Source organism: Caretta caretta, chromosome 3 (assembly GCF_965140235.1).
Source record: "Caretta caretta isolate rCarCar2 chromosome 3, rCarCar1.hap1, whole genome shotgun sequence".
Lineage (NCBI taxonomy): Eukaryota > Metazoa > Chordata > Testudines > Cheloniidae > Caretta > Caretta caretta.
This window is the reverse complement of record NC_134208.1, coordinates 204,434,195-204,455,836: the sequence shown is the minus strand read 5'-3', so window position 1 is coordinate 204,455,836 and position 21,642 is coordinate 204,434,195. Positions and strand designations below refer to the sequence as shown.

Below are 21,642 nucleotides of genomic sequence, written 5' to 3'. Positions count from 1 at the left end.
GACTTTGAAAAGTTACACATTCAAACAGTAGCGTATGCAAAAAACTGTACTCCAGTCTCTTAGTTTGCTTTTAAAAATTTTGTCCAGAAGAAGCAAGCTTTTAGTGTACTCAAATACCTAGTGAATACACAGGAAACCTATCAATATTCATAAGAACATAAGCATGGCCATACTGGATCAGACCAACAGTCAATCTAGACCTGTATCCAGTCTTCCGACAGTGGCCAGATGCTTCTGAGGGAATGAAAAGAACAGGGCAATTAGCAAGTGATCCATCCCATTGTCCACTCCCAGCTTCTGGCAGTCAGAGCCATTGATGGACCTATCCTCCATGAATTTTTCTAATTCTTTTATGAACCCATTATAGTTTTGGCCTTCACAACATCCCCTAGCAATGAGTTCCGCAGGTTGACTGCACATTGTGTGAAGAAGTTCTTCCTTATGTTTGTTTTAAACCTGCTGCCCATTAATTATATTGGGGGACCCTGGTACTTGTGTTATGTGAGGGGGTAAATAACAGTTTTATATTCACTATCGTCATACCCTTCATAATTTTATAGACCTCTGACATATCCCCCCCTTTCTTGACTCTTTTTTTTTTTTTTTTAAGATGAATAGTCCCAGTCTTGTTAATGTCTTATCAGATGGAAGCTGTTCCATCCCCCTATTCATTTTTGTTGCCCTTTTCTGGACTTTTTCCAATTCTAGTATATCTTTTTAGAGATGGGGTGACCAGAACTGCATGCAGTATTCAAGGTGTGGGCGTGCTATGGATTTATATAGTGGCATTATGACATTTATTGTCTTATTATTTATCCCTCTCCTGATGGTTCCCAACATTCTGTTAGCTTTTTTGATTGCGGCTGCACATTGAACGGATGTTTTCAGAGAACTATCCACAATGGCTCCAAGATCTTTCTTGAGCGATAACACCTATTTTAGATCCCATCATTTTGTATGTATAGTTGGGATTATTTTTTCCAATGTATATTACTTTGAATTTATCAACATTGAATTTCATCTGCCATTTTGTCGCTCAGACACTCAGTTTTGCAAGATCCCTTTGTAACTCTTCACAGTCTCCTTTGGAGTTAACTGTCTTGAGTAATTTTATATCGTCTGCAAACTTCGCCACCTCACTGTTGGCCCTCTTTTCCAGATCATTTATGAATATTTTGAACAACATTAATCCCAGTTTTCTTTTTTTTGTAGCCTTTCTGATCTCCTTGAGCATTTCACAGTCAACGTGACCATCTTGGTCAGCTGGTTGGCTGTATATTCTTTCTGCTATACTCTTATTCAAGCAAGGAATTTCTATCCATAGAGATTCTATGGTACTGTTTGATTCATTTAAGATATTTTTTTACTGTATTTCACTCTATGCTCTCTTACACATATAGTCCCATTCCCCCACCAGCATGTACTACTTTGTCATTCCTATATATTTTGTGCCCTGGTATTGCCATGTCCCACTGATTATCATCATTCCACCACGTTTCTGTGATGCCTATTACATTAATAGCCTCATTACATTAATAGCCTCAACCAAGCACTCAGGTTCATCCATCTTAGTATTGAGACTTCTAGCATTTGTACTCAACCACTTACAAAATCTGTCAATATTTAGTTGTCTGCCTTCATGTGATGGCTGTCTCACTGGCCCTGTGTGTAGAACTGGAAGCATTTCAGAGAATGCCACCATGGAGGTCCAGGACTTTAATTTCTTAACTAGCAGCCTAAATTTGGTCTCCAGGAACTCTCGCCTACCTTTCTTTATGTTGTTGGTACCTACATGTACCACAACCACCAACTCCTCTTCAGCTCTGCACACAGGTCTGTCTGTATGTCTCCAGAGGTCTGCAACCTTCACACCTGCCAGGCAATTCACCATGCGGGTCTCCCAATCATCACAAACCCAACTGTTCATATTTCTAATAATTGAATCCACCATTACTATTACCTGTCTCTTCCTAATAACAGGGATCTCATATTCCAGAATGGTATTCTCACTGCAAGAGGACACCATAACATCATCTGGAAGGAGGCTCCAACTATGGGATAGTTTCCCTCTGCTCCAGCTTCATGTTCTCCTTCCCCAAGACTTTCTTCCTCCTCAACAGCATAGAAGCTGTCAGACTGGGAGCACAGACATCTATTATATCAGTAGTTGCTCTTAAAATATCCAGTGTTGTGTGTAGTACCTGAGTAATATCCCTTTAAAAAGAAGTCCGGAGCCCTTTAGGGGAGCTCCATGTCTTCTATTTCAGTAGAGCAGCAGTGTATGTAGGTAGCTAGGTCTTATATATTTGTACATAGTTAATAAATACAGTTATTTGGAATCCAATTGTGTCCATGTGGTTTCCCCATAGTCTTAAGGCTGTGAGAGACAAAGGACACAACATACAGGTTGTTTGAACGCAGCTTCGCCAATGAGCAGGTGTCTTTTCTATCCCTAAGAGAGTTTTGCGATCTTTCCCTTTTCATTCACCCTCCCTCCCCTGAAAAGTCCAGACATCTCAGTGGGAAAGCTGAACAAGTCTCCTTACTTGAATCTGTCAATGATGTTTCCATAGGAAGTCAGAGGGGTCACTGTGACTTAATATAAAGCATCCTTCATGTTGTCTACCAGAATTCTAAATCCTACTGGCTGAGAAACAGACAAGGGTCCAAATTCTGCTCTCAGTTACACTAGGGTAAATCCAGAGTAATTCTGTTGAAGCTACTGGATTCACTCCAGATGTATACAGGTACAAACAGAACACAATCTGGTTCACAACTGACATCGACAGAAACAAAGAACTACTTCTTTAGACCTGTAAATCTCAAAACACACAAATGGGTAAAACCAGACCTATTATGACCAATCTTATTTCAAAAGGCTCATGAAAAAATGTAATCAGATTGCTTCAACCCAGAACAGACATGATAAATTTAGCATTAGTTGCAAAACATGAATGAGGAAACAGGCCTTAAGCAAACTATTTCTTGCCTCTCTATGAAATGCTCACACTCCAAGACCATACTTAAAGTGCTTTATAGAACACTAACTGAAGATCTTAAATCAAATACCTGTCTTACAAAAGGAAGCCAGTCTGCCAGTTACTACACAACTAACAGGATTTGTATATTCTTGTACAGTATTTCATTTACCCTACCTTGTGGATCTGCCTTTTTGTAAGCATTCCCAGCATCCACAAAACCGATGGCTGCATCATGTTTACTCTGTAGTTGCATATGGAGCTTGGCTGCCTGACAAAATGCATTTCCTGCAGCTAGGAAAGAAATACAACAAAAAAGATTAATATTTCCAGTCTCATTTAATAAGCATGAATTTATGGACATGCCTCCAGTAAAAAGATGAGCACGTACTGCTTTCCACTACCTGAAGAACTTTAATAGATATGGCAACTATGCAAGTGAAAGAAAAGGCACATGAATTCCAGTGACCAAATCATGCTCTTAGATACATGTGCTTGTGATTTGTGGAGAACTGCTATCCTTCAGTGTGCAAAATCATGGTGTTAAGAACACATATGGCCAAATTTCAATGGACCTACAAAATTATAATTTTTTGACTGTGCACCCTGATGCACAAACAAAACTCTGTATTTGTATGCAAAAATCAGGTCATCATCCATAAAACTACCCCATTTGCTCAACAAATGTTTTCTTCCATGCACAAAAAGAGGAACATGCAGCGTAGGAGGCCCACTGAAAATTTAAGGTCACATTTTCAAAGAGACAGCTTTCCTTTTGCAGGTTCAATTTGCATATGCAAAATCTGCACCCTCACTTTTATGTCTGAAATTGGATGGTGGGTTCAACTCTGAATACTGCACCTCTACCAGATTTGTAGGTGCAATCAGGTAGTCAGAGGTGGATCATATAGATGTACTTTGACTTGTTATGCAATTAATTCTGTGGGTGTCAAACTGCAGCTGGAAACTGCACCTGAGAAAAGGGAGGCTGAGACCTCTCTCTTTTTGAAATTTTTAGTTCCTGCAACTTGATGGCAAATGAAGCAATAATATCACTTTCTTACTCCTGAAGGCATTCTGTGCCAAAAAAGTTAAAAATTCTGCACCACAAATATAAAAATTCTGCACGCAATATTTTAAAATTCTGCAAATTTTCTTTGTCAAATAAATGTGGAGGCTCCAGCATGGCATTGGGGAACACAGGTCACTGGCTGCACAGATGTGGGAGATCACTATGCAGCTCCTCCCTTAGGACACGGCCTCAGCGGTGAGGCTGCACCCAATGCTGACATAGTGCAAGGACTGGGCCTGCCCCAGAAACACCCCAGGGCCCTGTCCCTCCGTGCCAGGTGCACCAGGTGTGGGCAGGCAGGCTCAGCAAGGCAGGATCCAAGTGTGGAGGGGCTCAGTGTGGGGGGATCGAGGTGTGGTTTGAGAGGGTTCTGTGTGGGGCAATCTGGGTGCGGGTGGCTCAGTGGGGGATCCGGGTGCAGGGGGGATCTGGATGCCCAGGAGCTTGTTGGGGGTTTCTGGATGCAATGGTAATGGGACTCTAGAGGGGGGTCCAGGTGAAGGTGGTTGGAGCTTAGCAGGGGGGTCTGGGTGTGGTGGGGGAATAAAGCTGGGCAGGGGGTCTAGGTGTGGGGGGCTCAGTGGGGGGTCCAGATGCTGGGGGAGTGGGGCTCAGTGGGGTGGGGATCCAGGTGCGGGTGGCTTGTCAGGATGGTCCAGGTGCAGGGGGAGTGTGACTCATTGGGGGGGTTCTGAGTGTGAGGGGGTGAGGCTTGGAGTGGGGCTCTGGATGCACGGGGGTTGGGCAGATGGAGGGAGCAGCTCCCTGTACAGGGATCCCTCCCCCTGAAGCTGAGGAGCAATGGGTGCAGGAAGCGGCAGTGGGCTGGGGGGTGGGGTTGGAGTTCGTAGAGCTTCCTGCAGCTGGTGGAGAAATCTGGGGGTGGGTCTGACTGGGCCCTGGATGCCATCCAAAGGAAGAGGAAGTCCTGTCCTTCCCAGCCCAGCCGGGACTAGCAGCTGAGCCCAGCACAGGGTAGGAGTCACCAGCTGGGTCTTCCCCAGTCCCACCTCCTGCCTCACAGTGATTTTCCTCTCTGCCAGCTGCCCTGGGCATCCGAAACATGCAGCTGGGGAGGGTCGCATGACCGCTCTTGTGGCTTCCCTTTGCCTCCCCATCAGAAAGTCATTTTTCTGTGGGGAAGCAAAGAAATCTGTGGGGGACATAAATTCTTCGCATGTACAGTGGCACAAAATTCTCCCAGGACTATGTTTCTGTTACTATTTCTACCCTATCCTAATACTGACCAATTCACACATTCAGAGTGTGCTACTCAGTAGTGTATGTGCATTTAGCAGGAGATTGACAAAAACACAAGTGACAGCTAGGCGCACTACTCCCACTGACTTTCACTGGGAATTGGGCACCTCATTTTTGTTTTGAAAGTCTCCCCCTTAACCTGTATGTTGATGGCACATCCAAGCATGATTTAGAGAGACGCAGATAAAAAGTTCGGGAAGAAGTAAACATTTTTTTCAGTTCCTCATCTCCCATTTGTTAAAGAAAAACTGGTGATATTTTGTCCCTTGTGAACAGAGTTTTCATTCCTTTTTTGTGAAAGGCTGAAGAGATACCAGTGTCTCAAATCCCAAGATTATTCCGTGCATAGGATGTTCACGTTTATCTTGGGAAATTTATATTTGCATCAATGTTTCCCACAGCCACCAAATATGGCACAGCATTTCAAACACAGAGCTAGCAATAACTATTCCACTTTTACAGTGCTACCACTTCCCCACAGCATAGCAGGGAACAGCTATTCTCCTTGTGTACCTCTGATTTATAGCTCATCCAGAATATTAGATAACTTTCAAGTTTCTGGCCTCAGGAAGAGTGTGTTTTACAAGCCTTAAAAGCAAATCAAATAGCCCAGGGAAGCGCCTCTTGAGCAACTTCTTTGTAGGCAACTAGCTTTAATTATTTTAAAATTATAATGTGAACGTGGACACAGGCTAGTTAACAAAACATTGTAAGTATTTCGGTCACCTCCCTTTCCCCACTCCCAACATTTAATTCATTCCAGAGAAAACTATGGGGGTTTGATGGTGTACAGAAATTATATTGCCATAGTCACTATTCCCATGGAAACACCCTACCAAGTGGAACTGTACATTGATAATTTGCAACAGGACGCTTGGGCATTCACCGGTCACTAAGCTGTTGGAAATGTTCTTAACCAATTATGCAAGCATGCAGCTGGGTATAAAGGTTTCCTTTCTTAAATTTTTCTGGCTCTGGGTAACTTATGACATTTCTCTCTCCCCACCCAAAATATGCAAGATAAAAAGCACAAGTGGAGGTGTAAAAAACAAAGGTTGCCCCTCACTTGCCGTGATACACAGATTTTTTTTCCCCCTACCAAGGCTTTAATTTGTTTGCTTGCATGTAGAATCATAGAACCACTGGGTTAAAAGGGACCACAAGGGTTATCTAATCTAACCCTCAATCAAGATGCAGGATTTGTAGCATCTAAATCATCCAAGACAGATGGCCATCCGGCCTCCTTTTGAAAACCTCCAGTGAAGGGACCTCCCAAGGCAGCTGGAACCTCCCAAGGCAGCCTGTTCCATTGTCCTACTGTTCTTACAGTTAGGAATGTATCTGTATAGCTGGTGTATGGTCTTTATCTCCAAGACGAAGCTCAAGCTTTAAGCCTTTCCTACAATTAACGTTACAGATGAAACAAACTACTTACCATTCCAGTTTTTGGCGATCTTGAACAAGTTTGCAGCCCTGGTGTACATTTCACAGGCTTCTTCTACCTTTGAATTTCCTCTAGAGAAAAAAAAAGTGCAAGTCACTCAATTACTATTCGCACTGCAATGAAATATAGTAATTTGGGGGTGGGCTAAAACCCAAGAACAGAGTTTTGAATTTTATGTTCTGATTTGTTCCGATGACCTGGTCCTTCCAAACTTTGTTACCTAAATGGGCAGCTCATCCCATTGGTTATACGCACAGTCTAGTCAGATCCTTGTTTTGTTCAATTAATTGCCACTGTGTTAGGGTTTTGGGAAGCCTGTTCCCCTGTTGTGTCATGCAAAGTTCCAACCCCTATAAAAAGTAACATTTCCAACACAAACACTCAAGTGTAAGAGCTTCCGATTTTCCTTCCTCTGGTGTGAATAAAATCTGGATTACTAGGATGTTGCTGGCAAGGGAACATGAAGCAGTACCAGAAAGGTCCAAAACAGGCCCAGGTTCTCAGAAAGTATTTAGGCACCTAACTCCCATTCCTGGGCCTTAGTCTGTTTAAATTCAAGCAAATGCTTGCAGATTTTTTTCCTCACCAGCATTGGCCTAGTTGTAATCAACGACAACAACATACTGAAAGTTTTCATTCCAAAGAGAAAACAGCATGAGGTCAAAGTCACTACTGTTTGTCAATCTTGTTTATCAACAATATACAGTAGAACCTCAGACTTATAAACACCTCAGGAAAGGAGGTTGGTTGTAACTCTGAAATGTTCGTAACTCGGAACAAAACGTTCTGGTGGTTCTTTCAAAAGTTTACACCTGAACATTGACTTAATACAACTTTGAATCTTTACGATGCAGAAGAAAAATTCTGCTTTCTCTTTTTTTTTTAATAGTTTACATTTAACACTGTACTGTATTTGCTTTTGAGGTGTCTGCTGCTGCCTGATTACATACTTCCGGTTCCAAATGCGGTATGTGGTTGACCGATCAGTTCGTAACTCTGAGGTTCTACTGTACAAGGAATAAGGACAACAATTAAAAGCCGCAGGGACTGGTTGAAGAGGTGACCCTGGGCCCAGAGTGTGTGGCCAAGGCTGCAGGGATTGCTGGAACCAGTGGTAAAGGCCTGGCTGGAGGCTGGAACCAGCCTCTGGGCCCTGCTGGAGTCTCACACTGGAACTGAATTCTGCCTACTCCCCTCTGGAGCTGCTCTGTTAGGAACACAGGGGAAGCTGTGCTGTTTGTAGCTGTTATGTTACTGCCAGAGGAGTTGAAGTAGCCAAGTGGATGGATGCCTTTGTCCAGGGGGAGAGAGACTATCCTTAGAACAGAAGCTGCGAAATTTCCTCTCTAAGCAGGACTGGGGAGAAATTGAACAGAGGAAGCATCTTCTGGTTTTAACCTTCCTTTAGGGCTCTCTGCCATCTTGGGGCTTTGGCTAGGAAGGGAGCTGCTGCACGTGGTGAAGCCAGGAACCCTTGAAAGGCCTGATGTTTCTAAGATAAAGGCCTTAAAACAAGGGAGAAAGGAAGAGATAAAAGAATTTTGGAGTGAACCCCCAAAATATAAAGATTTGCCTATGCTCTGTAATTCAGGACAGCAGGGACAGCGCAAGAGGCGTGGCGTGTGTGGGAGAGAGGAGGGACGGCATCAGATCAAAATGAAAGTATTTAATACCTACTTTGCACAGATGAAAGTGACTTCCCAACCTTGCCCGTTAGGTAGATTCACAGGCTGAAACTGGCATGAGGCAAACTAACCCAGGTTTTCCTAGAAGAGGGGAAATAAATCTCATCTGGTCAGGGGCGCTGGAACAATTTTTATAGTGGGGGTGCTGAGAGCCATTGAACCAAACTATAAACCCTGTATATAATGGAAACCACTTTAAGTCAGGGGCTGCTGCAGCACCCCCCGCACCTCTAGTTCCACCACTAATGCATCTGGTCCTGCTTCGTGGCGCTAGAGAGTAGATGAAAACACATTTCTGAAAAGGCAAGCCAAGATGTGTTGTTCTTGCACCCTTACCTGAAAAATTCATGCAGCCTTGAGCAAGCCATTTAATCGAGTCTGCCCCTCCATTCCCTCATCTGTAAAAACTGAATAATGCTGTCCCTACCTCACAGGGGAGTTGTGAGAATAAAATCCAGATATGATAATGATAGGGACCACAAAATTAGGTAGAGAGATAGATTGCGCTATAATGACCAGAGGACCACTTAAATGGAGTAATTTTGATGTCCATTCATTGAGAATCAACTTAAGACACTAATAAATAGAAAACACAACACAATGAATAGAAATCTACCTTTGCAAGATGCCAGAATCTCAAAGAGTACTGCATGCCTAAGGCATTTAATATTAGGAAATTCACACCCTTTCATAAAAAAACAGCTACAGTTACTTATCTGCATACTAGTCCAATTCATCTGCTCTCCTGCTGTAAAATCCTAGGTGAATGACTGGCTGGGGAGCTGCAGGACTGTAATTTAGGGAATAGCTACACTGCAGCTAGGAGCGAGCTCGCCAGGCCAGGCAGACAGACTTGAACTAGTGGGGCTCAAGCTAGCACACTAAAAGTCATAGAACGGCTGTTGCAGCTCAAAGAAAAGGAGTACTTGTGGCACCTTAGAGACTAACCAATTTATTTGAGCATAAGCTTTCGTGAGCTACAGCTCACTTCATCGGATGCATACTGTGGAAACTGCAGTAGACATTATATACACACAGAGACCATGAAACAATACCTCCTCCCACCCCACTGTCCTGCTGGTAATAGCTTATCTAAAGTGATCATCAAGTTGGGCCATTTCCAGCACAAATCCAGGTTTTCTCACCCTCCGCCCCCCCCCCCCCCACACACACACACAAACTCACTCTCCTGCTGGTAATAGCCCATCCAAAGTGACCACTCTCTTCACAATGTGTATGATAATCAAGGTGGGTCATTTCCAGCACAAATCCAGGTTCTCTCACTCCCTCACCCCCCTCCAAAAACCACACACACAAACTCACTCTCCTGCTGGTAATAGCTTATCAAAAGTGACCACTCTCCCTACAATGTGCATGATAATCAAGGTGGGCCATTTCCAGCACAAATCCAGGTTTTCTCACCCCCCCCACCCCCATACACACACAAACTCACTCTCCTGCTGGTGATAGCTTATCTAAAGTGATCATTAAGTTGGGCCATTTCCAGCACAAATCCAGGTTTTCTCACCCTCCGCCCCCCCACACACACAAACTCACTCTCCTGCTGGTAACAGCCCATCCAAAGTGACCACTCTCTTCACAGCTCAGGGTCTCAAGCCCAGCCAACCCTGTCAGCTTGAGAGCCCAAGCTCCAGCTCTGTGCCACAACATCCACACTCCTACTTTAAGCATGCTAACTCGAGCCCTGCAAATGCAAGTCTGTCTACCTGGGCTGGACAGACACAACTTTAGTGGCCTTTCCGAGGTTGATCCTGCAGGCTGATGAGCACTGCAGGAAGCACAGAAAACCAGAAGTGTTAATGCCCAGCACTCACCATCTGCACAGGACCTGTGCAGAAAGGCTGCTTTCAGTATGCCTTGCACTGCACACAGCCCTGCTGAATAGGAGAAGAGAGGAAGTAGGCGTGATTGGAGGGGATTGGGAGGGTGGGAAGAAAGGTCAGAGGTAAAGCCAGGATTCGGTGTTTAAAGCACAATCCAGTGACTGCAAACGTTCTTGTAGGCTCACCAGACTGCAGATCCCCCTCAGCTACTTTCTCTCACTGGAGAGCGATTAACAAAGCACTCTGATCAGCAGCACTACCTACAGCTCAGCACCACTCTCTCACAACCCTCTTCTATACCCCTACAAGACTGAGCCCGTAATTACTTATAAGCACTAAAGTTACAAAGAGCTTCCCAAAGCATCCAAGAACTGCTACAACCTCATTTAGAATCATGTTTTATAACTGACTGGTCATGGTGCACTACATTTTATAGAGAATCTTGTCAGACATATTGTATGGAGGAGAATTCTAGTCTTTTTCTCAGTGTGTTGAGGACATTCGCCTGTTCTAACTTTAGGTGTGGAATAAGAGGGAAAGAAAAAAATCCCAAACTGAAGAAGTTCTGCACCCACACAGAAGACCAAGCACTGAAATATAAACCCCAAAAGTGAAACTCAGTCTAACTCCCACTCAAATTGGCAACTGTGAAACACACAAGATACTCCCCAAGGAAAGAATCCAAGCAAGCCAAAGTACAAACTGACGTTCCAAACCGTGGAATCAATGTTCTAGTAGTGTTTATCACGGTAAGTGTTTTATGCTGTGAAGCTTGCTAATTATTAATGTAGATCTGGTTCTGAAACCTACATGCAGCTATCTGACATTGAACGCTTAAGATGCCCCTTTAACCTGGTCTCCTGTGAACTCAAAAATTCTGAATAAGCAAACAGAAAATAAACAGAGGTCTGAAGTACACTTCACTGGTGTAGCTATTGTAGCACAAGCTATAATTAAATAAAGTGTTAGTTTTTCCAGTATCATTACACCAATTGTTTTCAATATTATCTTTTACTTTGCTAACACTAACGGCCAGACCCGTCAAACACCAATGTGAGCTTTGTGTAAAGACTGGAAGTAGATTATGGTTCTCTAAACTCTAAGGACAATTTAAGGGACATTGGTTTAGAGGACTGTAAGCCAAGACTTCAGGTCCCAAATTAAGTTTCAACAGGGCAACTCACATGCTTTAAGTTAGGTATGGTCTTATGTACCTTGTGGAATCGTGAGCTCTATCTCCAGCTATGTCATTGACCCAGTGTCACCTCCTGGATGAAGTCACGCAAGTGACTTTGTCTCAGTTTACCCATTTGTAAAATGCGTATGTTACTTAAGTAGAGGAAAACGTACATATGCTTACCCTTAAACCATACACTGAAGAAAAATATCTTCAAGGTGGCCCTCTGGTTCTCCATGCATTCCCTCACAGGATACTTCTGAAATTACGTGCAAGCCTCTTTGGGCACTGTTTCAGGAGGATAACTTTGCAAGCTACAGTGACTTACTAAATCAGGAAGTAGTCTATATGTATAACCATTTCAATCTCAGTTATATGTTAAACTAAATCGTTTTCACTCCCTACCTATCTACAGGACTTTACTATGCTGGAGAAAAGGAAAAATTTGTGTCTGAATTCTTCCCCCAAAGCTACAGGAAGGCTGAAGCCTCATTAGCAGATATATGAACCTTACTATCTCAAAGAATAAAAGCTCTTTGTAAGTGCATACTATTATTAAACAGACCTGTCCAACTAGTTAACAAACACTCAATTTCTGATAAGCCATATCTTTGGCATTCTCTTTTCTACTCCATGATTAATTTGCGGCATTTTTATTACAATGGCAGCATCTAAACATAAATTGTCATCTCTGTGTAGATAACACTGATATGTTGAAAAGGCTTAACACAAAGGCTCATATTCTTTTCTCAACTGCACCAGTGCAAATCCTGAAAACCTAAATATAGAGGTGGCTACCCATTCCCTCTATAATAAGTCCTGTGAAGTCAATGGCAATTGTGTGAATACAACACATGTAAATCTGGAATAAAGAAAATAATTTGGACCAAAACATCTATTGCAGGAGAACTTTTCCTATTTAATATGAGCCAAGTTCTTCCTTAACTAAATGGGGTTGCAGGAGAAGAGTGATGGAAAAAAATTAGCCTTGCTTGGACAAATACCTGTAGGCATTGAGCAACATGAGCAGAAAGGTTTCAGAGTGGTAGCTGTGTTAGTCTGTACTAGCAAAAACAACGAGGAGCCCTTGTGGCACCTTGGAGACTAACAAATTTATTTGGGCATAAGCTTTCATGGGCTAAAACCCAGATGCACGGAGTGGAAAATACAGTAGAAAGGTATAAATACACAGCATATGAAAAGATGGGAGTTGCCTTACCAAGTGGGGGGGTCTGTGCTAACAAGCCAATTCAATTAAGGTGGAAGTGGGCTATTCTCAACAGTTGACAAGAAGGGGTAGAAATGATGCAGGAAAATAATTACCAAAACTTAAAAATAAATAAATAAATAAACAAACACCATTTAAGTTCCTAAGTGACAACACCGTAATTACCTACTAAATTATTTATGAAACTTAAGCACTTAAAAACAAGAAAATGAATAAAGATATCATAATTCTTACACTGCCCACATAATACACACATGCATATTATTCTCATCAAGTATAAATAATGCATATTTCATCACAACAATATTCACTCTGACTCATGGACTTTTTTAATCTTAATTTTCTGAATCTCAATATTTTCTTTCAGGGATATCATCAGAAAATCCATGTTTTTAATTGGCAGTACAAGTTTCATGTAAAATACATATAACTGCGCTTTTTAAAGAATAACTGTTTAATAGAAGAAGAGTTTTATATTGATTTATGCTAACTTTATGTATAAATGTGTACATAGCGCCAATTTACTCAGATCCCGGGGGGTGCTCGACCCCCGCTCTGCCCCAGGCCCCGCCCCACTCCACCCCCACACCCTCCCCCAATCCCCACCCCCGCCCTGCCTCTCCCCGCCCCCACTCTGCCCCAGGCCCTGCCCACACCCCTTCCACTTTCCCTTCCCCCTCCCCCAAGCCACCACCCTGCCTCTTTCCAGCCCCACCCCACCTCTTTCCGCCTCCTCCCCTTGCCTCTTCCTGCCCCTGCTCCGCCCCCTCCTCCCAGTGCCTCCTGCATGCTGTGGAACAGCTGATTGTGGCAGGCAAGAGGCTCTGGGCTGGGGGGAAGAGCCGATCAGCAGGGCCGCGGCGGGCGGGAGGCGCTGGGGGAGGGGGGCGATGCTGACCCGCAGGGCTGCCAGTGGGTACCGAGCACCCACTATTTTTTTCCCCGTGGGTGCTCCAGGGCCGGAGCCCCCGTGGAGTCGACACCTCTGTATGTGTAGCGAGCTGTGTCATCTTCACTCGTATAGGACTGTAACTATGGCTACATCTGCACTTGGAACCGGAGGTGTGGTTCCCAGCTCGAGTTGACATGCTCACACTAGCTCACACTAAACAGTATTGTAGCTGCAGTAGGACAGGCAGCAGCAAGCGGTAGCCCAGACTAGCTGACATGATTACAAACCCGCCCAGGCTCCATGGGCTTTTAATCGGGGCAGCTAGGCCAGGCCACCACTTGCCGTTGCCCGTGTTACAGTTACACTGTTGTTTTTAGCATGCTAGCTCGATAAGAAAAAAGTTGATGAAAGGCAACCATCTTGAATGAAAATGTCATGCCACTAGTTAATACTAATTCCTGTTTCTACTCTTTGTTGACTCTGGCTAGATTCTCGACTTGAATAATACAAATATAAATTAGTGCTTTTATGGCCCCATAAGCTACTGTGGAGTATTTTCCTCTTTATAAACCTTAAACACATTGGGCTTAAAACTGTCATTGACTTCAGTGGGGCCAGGATTTCACCATCAAGTCTTTTGCTTCTTAAACACTTACTGTAGAAGGATTAAAAGTGAAAATTAAACAACACGGAAAGCGGTTGTGGTTCACTAGAGACACGTAATGAAGCAAGATCCAGTCATTCAGATTTTTCTTATGACTAGTAATGCTCTTCAGAAAGGCCTTTGTTTAACTGTCACCAGTGACATACCACCAAAGAAATGGGTTCAGACCCTGAAACCGAATTCACACAGAGAGACCTTTAACCCCTCAAGGATCCAATTACAGGGCCGGGGCCTCTCAACTGGAAAAGAAGATTTTTCAGCACAATTTGTATCTTGAATGAATAAGACCCTCTTATTTTATCTCTTGCTGAAAAAAATTGATCCTTTCACATAACAAGGCTTCATACAAAAATGTTGCTATTTTGACCGTCTGTTCTTGGTACATTAAAATGTTTTCCGGACTCTGGGCCTGACCCAAACCCTACTGAACTCAACCCCACACCCCACCCCACTGACTTCAATGGGCTTTGGATCAGGCCCTACAGTTTAGTTTTGAGAAAAGACAACTGAAGGGGGAGCTGATAAATCTTCAAATATGTTAAGGGCTGTAATAAAGAGGATGGTGGATCAATTGTTCTCCAAGTCCACTGAAGGTAGGACGAGAAGTAATGTGCTTAATCTAAAGCAAGGGAGATTTAGATCAGATATGAGCAAGAACTTTCAAACTATGCAGGCTGTTACGTTTTGGAATAGGTTTCCAAGGCAGGTTGTGGAATTCCCATCATTGGAAATTTTTAAGATCGGGCTGAACAGACATCTGTCAGGCATGGTTCAGGACTATGCTTACTTGATCCTACCTCAGCACAAAGGGCTGGACTTGATGACTTCTCAATGTCCCTTCCAGCTCTAAATTTCCATGATTCCCTTACTTATACATGTAGTTCCCATTAAGCAGGCGTACTTGTGTGCGAAAGGGAAGGCAGGATCAGGCCCTAAAAAGGCAATTGCACTGGAGAAAGAATAGTACTCCACAAAGACTTCCAATTTTCCTTTAAATTTTCCAGGCTACCCCTTAAATAACTTTTATTTTTTTAGAAACCCTTTCTTGCAGTTTATAAACAACTGAAATGTAATTAAAACAATTGGGGCAGCGGGGAGAAGAGTGAGAGGAAAGGAGGAAGAAAGGGTAGAAAAACAGGGATATTGCTGCAGACAGTATAAGGGACAAGTAAAAATGCTTTCTTCTCAAGGAGCCCAAAAGTTAAAAAAAAAAAAAAAACTTACTTGCGGATGCACGCAGTATACAGAGTCATTTAAAAAAAATTAAAATATAGACGAAGTTTTAAGCCAAAGTATCTGGTAAGATCAACAAACACAGATTCAACAAGGCCAGAAGGGACCAATGTGATCATCTAGTCTGGTCTCCTGTATAACACAGGCCATCGAACTTCCCCAGAATAATTCCTAGAGAAGATCTTTTAGGAAAAAAAAAATCCAGTCTCGATTTAAAAATTGTTCATGATAGAGAATCCACCATGACCCTTGCTCAGTTGTCCCAATGGTTAATTCCTCTCACTGTTAAAAATGTATGCCTTATTTCTATTCTGCATTTGTCTAGTTTCAACTTCCCACCATTGGATCATGTTGTACCTTTCTCGGCTAGACTGAAGAGCCAATGTCAAATATCCGTTCCGCATATAGGTATTTATAGACTGGGATCAAGTCATCCCTTAACCTTCTCTTTCTTAAGCTAAACAGATTGAGCTCCTTAAGTCTATCACTATAAGGCATGTTTTCTAATCTTTTAATCATTTCTCGTGGCTCTTCTCTGAATCCTCTCCAATTTATTAACTTTCTACTTGAACTGTGGCACCAGAACTGGACACAGTATTCCAGCAGCAGTCACATCAGTGCCAAATGCAGAGGCAAAATAGCTTCTTTACGACACTCAAGATTTGATGTTTGTGCACCGAACAATCACATTAGCCCTTTTGGCCACAGCATTGCACTGGGAGCTCATGGTCAGCGGTTTATCCACCATGACCCCAAAATCTTTTTCAGAATCACTGCTTCCACGGATTACTCCGGGCCGATTTCTGCACCAAAAAATTAAAAATATTCTGCAAAAATCTGCTATTTTATTTCTCAAAATAACACAATATAGTCACACCAGTTTCAATTATTCTGGTAATTTATTTAAAAATATCTGTCAGCAAGTATGTCTGTAACAATACAGACAACAAAAAAGATTCAGGAAATGTTTTTTGACAGATTCCTTACTAGGCATATTAATATAGAACTCTGAGTAATAATTCATTTAAACTATGATACAGAAAAAGTACTTTCCGCACCCCCTCAGAAGAAGTACAAAGGCTTGGGGGAGTCAGGAGTAAAGGAGGAGCTAAGGGAGAGGGAAGTAATTACTAGGAAGGAGCCTGGGTATGAACTTGGAGGGTTTTGGGTGTGGGTGGGAAAAGGTTTTTTATGGAACAGGTTTTTTGGGTGGGTGGGGAGGGATTGTTAGGGAGCCTCCCCCATCCAGACCCTGACTGACCCCTAGCCTCTCCCATTCAGTCAGGCATATCTACCCCAGTCCCCATGTGTCCCTGTACCCCCATGTGTCCTTGCACCCCCTCACCCCATGTGTCCCTCCTTCCCCACTCATACAACCACTCCCCTCATCCCCATGTGGCCCTACACCCCCACTCAGCCACCCCCATGTGGCCCTGCACCCCCTCCTCCTGTCCCCATGAGTCCCTGCACCCTTTCAGGAAGCCCCCTCCCCCATCCACCTCTGCACCTCCTCCCCCTGCCCCCATATGTCTCTGTGCCCCGACTCAGCAACCCCCTTCCATCATATGTCCCAGCACCCCCTCTCCCACCCCAATGTCGCCCTGCGCCTCCACTCCCATTCAGCCCCTGCCCATCTGTCCTCCCCACTAGCCCTTATGAACCCCAGCCTGTGACCCCCTAGCAGCCCCATATGCCCCACGCTGTCCGTCTCCCCATATCTTCTGTCTCCTGACCTGGCCCCACCGGCGCTGTGAAGAAGGTAACCGCAGCTGGGGCTCGCCCTGGAGCCACCGCTCTGCTCTAGCGCCACAGCAGCCCCTGGTGGCCAAAAAGCATAACTGTAGCAACTTTCCCACAGAAGTTATTTTCTGCAGGGAAAATAATTATGCGTGGCACATTAATTATGCATACACAGTGGTGCGGAATTCCCCCAGGAATAAAGGATAGAATCCCCATCCTCTATGTATGGCCTATAGTCTTTGTTCCTAGATGTATACATTTACATGTAGTTGTATTAAAAGGTATATTGTTTGCTTGCACCCAGTTTAGCAAGTAACCCAGATTGCTCTGTATCAGTGACCTGGCCCCTTCACTATTTACCACTCCCCCAATTTGTGTATCATCTGCAAACGTTATCAATGATGATTTTATGTTTTCTTCTAGGTCACTGATAAAAAAGTTAAATAGCATAAGGCCAAGTACTGATCCCGGCAGGACCCTCCTAGAAACTGACCCTCTCAATGATTCCCCACTTATAATTAAATTTTGAGATTTATCAGTTAGCCAGCTTTTAATCCCTTTAATGTGTGTCATGTTAATTTTATATCATTCTAGTTTATTTTTAACCAAAATGTCATTTGATATCAAGTCAAACATCTTACAGAAGCCTAAGTACATTACATCAACGCTATTACATTTATTAACCAAATTTTTAATCTCATCAAAAAATATATCAAGTTAGCATGACAGGATCTATTTTCCATACATCAGTGTCTATTGGCATTAATTATATCACTTCATTTAATTTTTTATTAGTTGAATCCCATATCAGCCACTCTATTATCTTCCCCTGCATCGGTGTCCGACTAATAGGCCTATAATTACCTGTCACCCCACTCACCCTTTTAAAATATCAGCGCAGTATTAGTTTTCTTTCGGTCTTGTCGAACTTCCTTAGTGTTTCAAAACATATTGAAAAATCAACATTAATGGTCCAGCAAGATCTTTTAAAACTCTTGGATGCAAGTTATCTGGACCTGATGATTTTAAAATGTCGGAGTTTAGAAGTTGCTGTTTAACACCCGCCTGAGATACTAGAGGAATGGAAAAAGTGTTATCAACATCATATAATAGGACTTCATTATTTGTTTTACTCCCCAAATACAGAACAGAAATATTTATTGAAAACTTCTACCATTTCTGCTTTAATTACTTATATTTCTACCATTTCCAACTAGCAATGGACCAATACCACTGTTAGAATTTGTTTTGTTCCTAACAGACTTAGAAAAACCTCCTCCTTATTGTCCTTAAGTCTGATGCCACAGATTTCTTCCCGAATCCCTTTGCTTCCTTTACCAATATTCTACAATTCCTAGGTTCAGATTTATATTCATTATTATCAACTTCCCCTTCCTTCCACTTGCTACATACTGTGGCATTCACTTACCCTCTAAACCAGGTCAGTTTTTTAACCAATACAACTTTCTTCCTCAATTGTGGCTTTTGGGGCATCTAGTTGAACAATTCCCAATTATCATTCACATTTTTCTGATTAAATTCTTCCTCCCAGCTGATTTGGCTCATAACTATTGTAAGCTTTGTAAGACTGGCCCTTTTAAAGCACCAAGTATATATGTTACTGGTCTGGACTATACTCTGTTAGTCTGATGAAATATAGACATACGCAATATTTAAACTTCAAATCTTGAATAAAATTCCTCACATGAAATTTGTTTTATTGAGAGGCCAAACGAACAAATACTTAGGCCTTGTCTACATACAAACTTTCAGCAGTTTAGTTAAGCTGATTTAGTAAAAATGGTGCAAACCCCTGTTTGGACATTCTTATTTTGGTTTAAGAGCTACTTATTTCAGTTTAGCTTCAACCTGTTAATAACGGAATTAAGCTAAATCAAAATAAGCTCTTTTTGCACCAGGTTAATAAAAATCAGTATAGAAATCACACCTTAAGTTTAACTCTGCATATAAACTAGCCCTCACAAAGGCAAGATTCAAGCTGTTGGAATCAATGTACATGTTAATTTAAAAGTAGGTTACTGCCTTTGACTAATGCTACCCATAAAATAATTCATTAAAGCAAACAGGCAAAAAACTCACTAAAGGCCTTGCCTTGTACCATGATCTCAGAGTAAACTCAGAGTAAGAGTTAAATCTTGCTCAGCGCAGAAGAAATTATATTTAATTTAGGGGATTAACATTTTCGTATGGATATAATCAAGTGAAACATTATTTTTGTTCCAACAGACTAGCAGGCCTTCCCCACTGCTCACAGCAGAGAACATTTTTCCTCTGTGAAAGAGGGAAATTAACTTTCAATTCCTTGTTTCCTAAATAACAGACTCACTTCATAACATTAAAGAAACCTCCGTCACAGCAGTAGCAGCAATGTGGTTCCAATCCCCTTAGCCTTCTGTAGGAAGGATACCAGAATCATTCATATTTGAACTAACAGCCTAATGGGATTAGATACACGCTAGGTAATTAACTGATCTTCTGATCAATGCTGTTTACAAACTTTACCAACCTTTATTCCAGAAATATGACAATTTCAGCATCAGATTATGTCTCTCCAGAAAGGAGAGAGATTCGAAAATTGACAGACACACATAAAATACCTTTAAAGTACTGGTTAAAAGTCAGGAGTTATTATTATGACTGTAATGATGCATTAGCTGCTGTGTGGCATATCAGATGATGATATTAGAGGGGCAGAAGAGGAGAAATCATCATTCTCCATTGTAAAGCTCCAATAACGCAGAGCAGCCACCTCCACTGCCACTAGAGAATTATCAAAAACAAGTCTCCTCACTGTACAGAAACCTGGATTATGGGCTAAAAATGCTACTTCCTTCCGAAGCAACTAATCACTATGGTGATTTCTTAACATAAATGATGTCTGCTAAGCAACAACTTTGAAAGAAAGAGAAAGAGGGGTAAATGCAGGATGTTTCCCCACAACCCCATCTCACCCATCAAAAGCTTTCATCACTGCAGAGGGCTCAGTGATCCCACTCCACACCCGGCTTTGACACGTACCGTCATCATGTACAAAGCACTGGAACTTTTGCATCCGTACAAGGCATGACGACATATAGGCGACGGGGGGGGGGGCGGGAAATTATACAGATACAGCCAGGGAACAACGAGCTAAAGGCAACGTTTTGTTCTCGTCCCCTTCCCTCCTAGTAGCAACACAGCAGAGAGAAGGAAGCTTTTTCCCCCATGGCAGGCCTGGGAGGGAAGTAGAGGGATTTTCCTGCGTACCGTCTGTGTAAGGACACCATGGGTAATCCTTATGTTATCGATCAATACCTGTAGGGTGGCAGGAATAAAGCCGCCTGTGAATTACCAGGGTGCACGCAGGAACCGGGCACAATTAAGAGAGGCACCTCTAGGGTGGCACCAATACCGCCGCGTGTGACTCACCAGGGTGCACACTTACTGGAGAGGCAGCTCCAGGAGGGCACCAAGGCAGCCGATTGTGAAGGAGGCGTGTGGGTGTGCACGTAAATATTCGCAAAAAGAACAGGAGGACTTGTGGCACCTTAGAGACTAACTCATTTATCTGAGCATGAGCTTTCCTGAGCTACAGCTCACTTCGTGGGATGCATCACGAAAGCTGATGCTCAAATAAATGGGTTAGTCTCTGAGGTGCCACAAGTCCTCCTGTTCTTTTTGCCAATACAGACTGACACGGCTGCTACTCGGAAACACGTAAATATTGTACATCTCTCTCTCACACACACACACACACACACACACACGCGAGTCATATGCCTCGCTAATGTCTGCGCACGAGCCTAGTGCTCACACCTGTCACCACACGTCCCCGCCGCGCACGTCCAAGCGCCCCCCCCCCCCCCGGGGACACAGACAGACAGACAGAGAGCGACCCCCGCCCCGCCCCGCGCTCACCCGAAGAGCCCCCTGAGGAAGGAGTGCGAGGACTTGACCCGCTTCTCGGCCTCGGCCATGAGCTGCACGGCCTCGCGCTCCTTGCCGCTGCTGTCCATGGCGCCGGCTCTGAGGGGATGCGCGGGCCCGGCCCGGCCCTGCCGCCGCTCGCCCGCCCCGCGCCGCCCCGCGCCTCACGCCGGGGGAGGGGAGAGCCGAGCCGAGCCGAGCCGAGCGGTGTCGGGAGATGTAGGCGGGGGGGGGGGGGGGGAGCGCAGGCTGCGGCGGGGGCTGGGCTGCGTGTGAGAGAGAGAGAGAGAGAGAGAGAGATGCCGTCACTGAGCATGTGACTGTGGGTGCGACGGTGTCGGTGTGTGAGGACAGTGTGAGTGTGCGTGCGCGTGTAACAACCAGCGTGTGTGTATGACTGCGTGCATACGTGACGGTCTGTGTGTGGCGGTGGTGTTAGGGGGAGGGGTGTATAATGGTGACAGTGTGTGATACTGTCAGTGTGTGTGTGTGTGTGTG

The 21,642-nt window shown here is 43.7% G+C and overlaps 1 protein-coding gene across 5 annotated transcripts in view; it reads right to left on the bottom strand.

The window, feature by feature from the left end:
• Positions 1–21,304, bottom strand: part of NAPB (NSF attachment protein beta) — a 35,959-nt gene extending 14,655 nt beyond the window's left edge. For 2 of the 5 annotated variants that reach the window (XM_048842504.2, XM_048842505.2), the window contains exons 1-3: positions 20,190–20,326; positions 6,746–6,825; positions 3,156–3,272 (exon numbers count right to left, since the gene is read on the bottom strand). In XM_048842504.2, the coding sequence (XP_048698461.1) occupies positions 3,156–3,272; positions 6,746–6,825; positions 20,190–20,311 (319 nt within the window). In that variant the 5' untranslated portion in view covers positions 20,312–20,326. Of the gene's footprint in view, positions 1–3,155; positions 3,273–6,745; positions 6,826–8,431; positions 8,521–20,189; positions 20,327–21,135 lie in introns of those variants that run through there. The other 3 variants (XM_048842508.2, XM_048842507.2, XM_048842509.2) reach the window with 3 other exon arrangements.
• Positions 21,305–21,642: the final 338 nt, after the last annotated feature.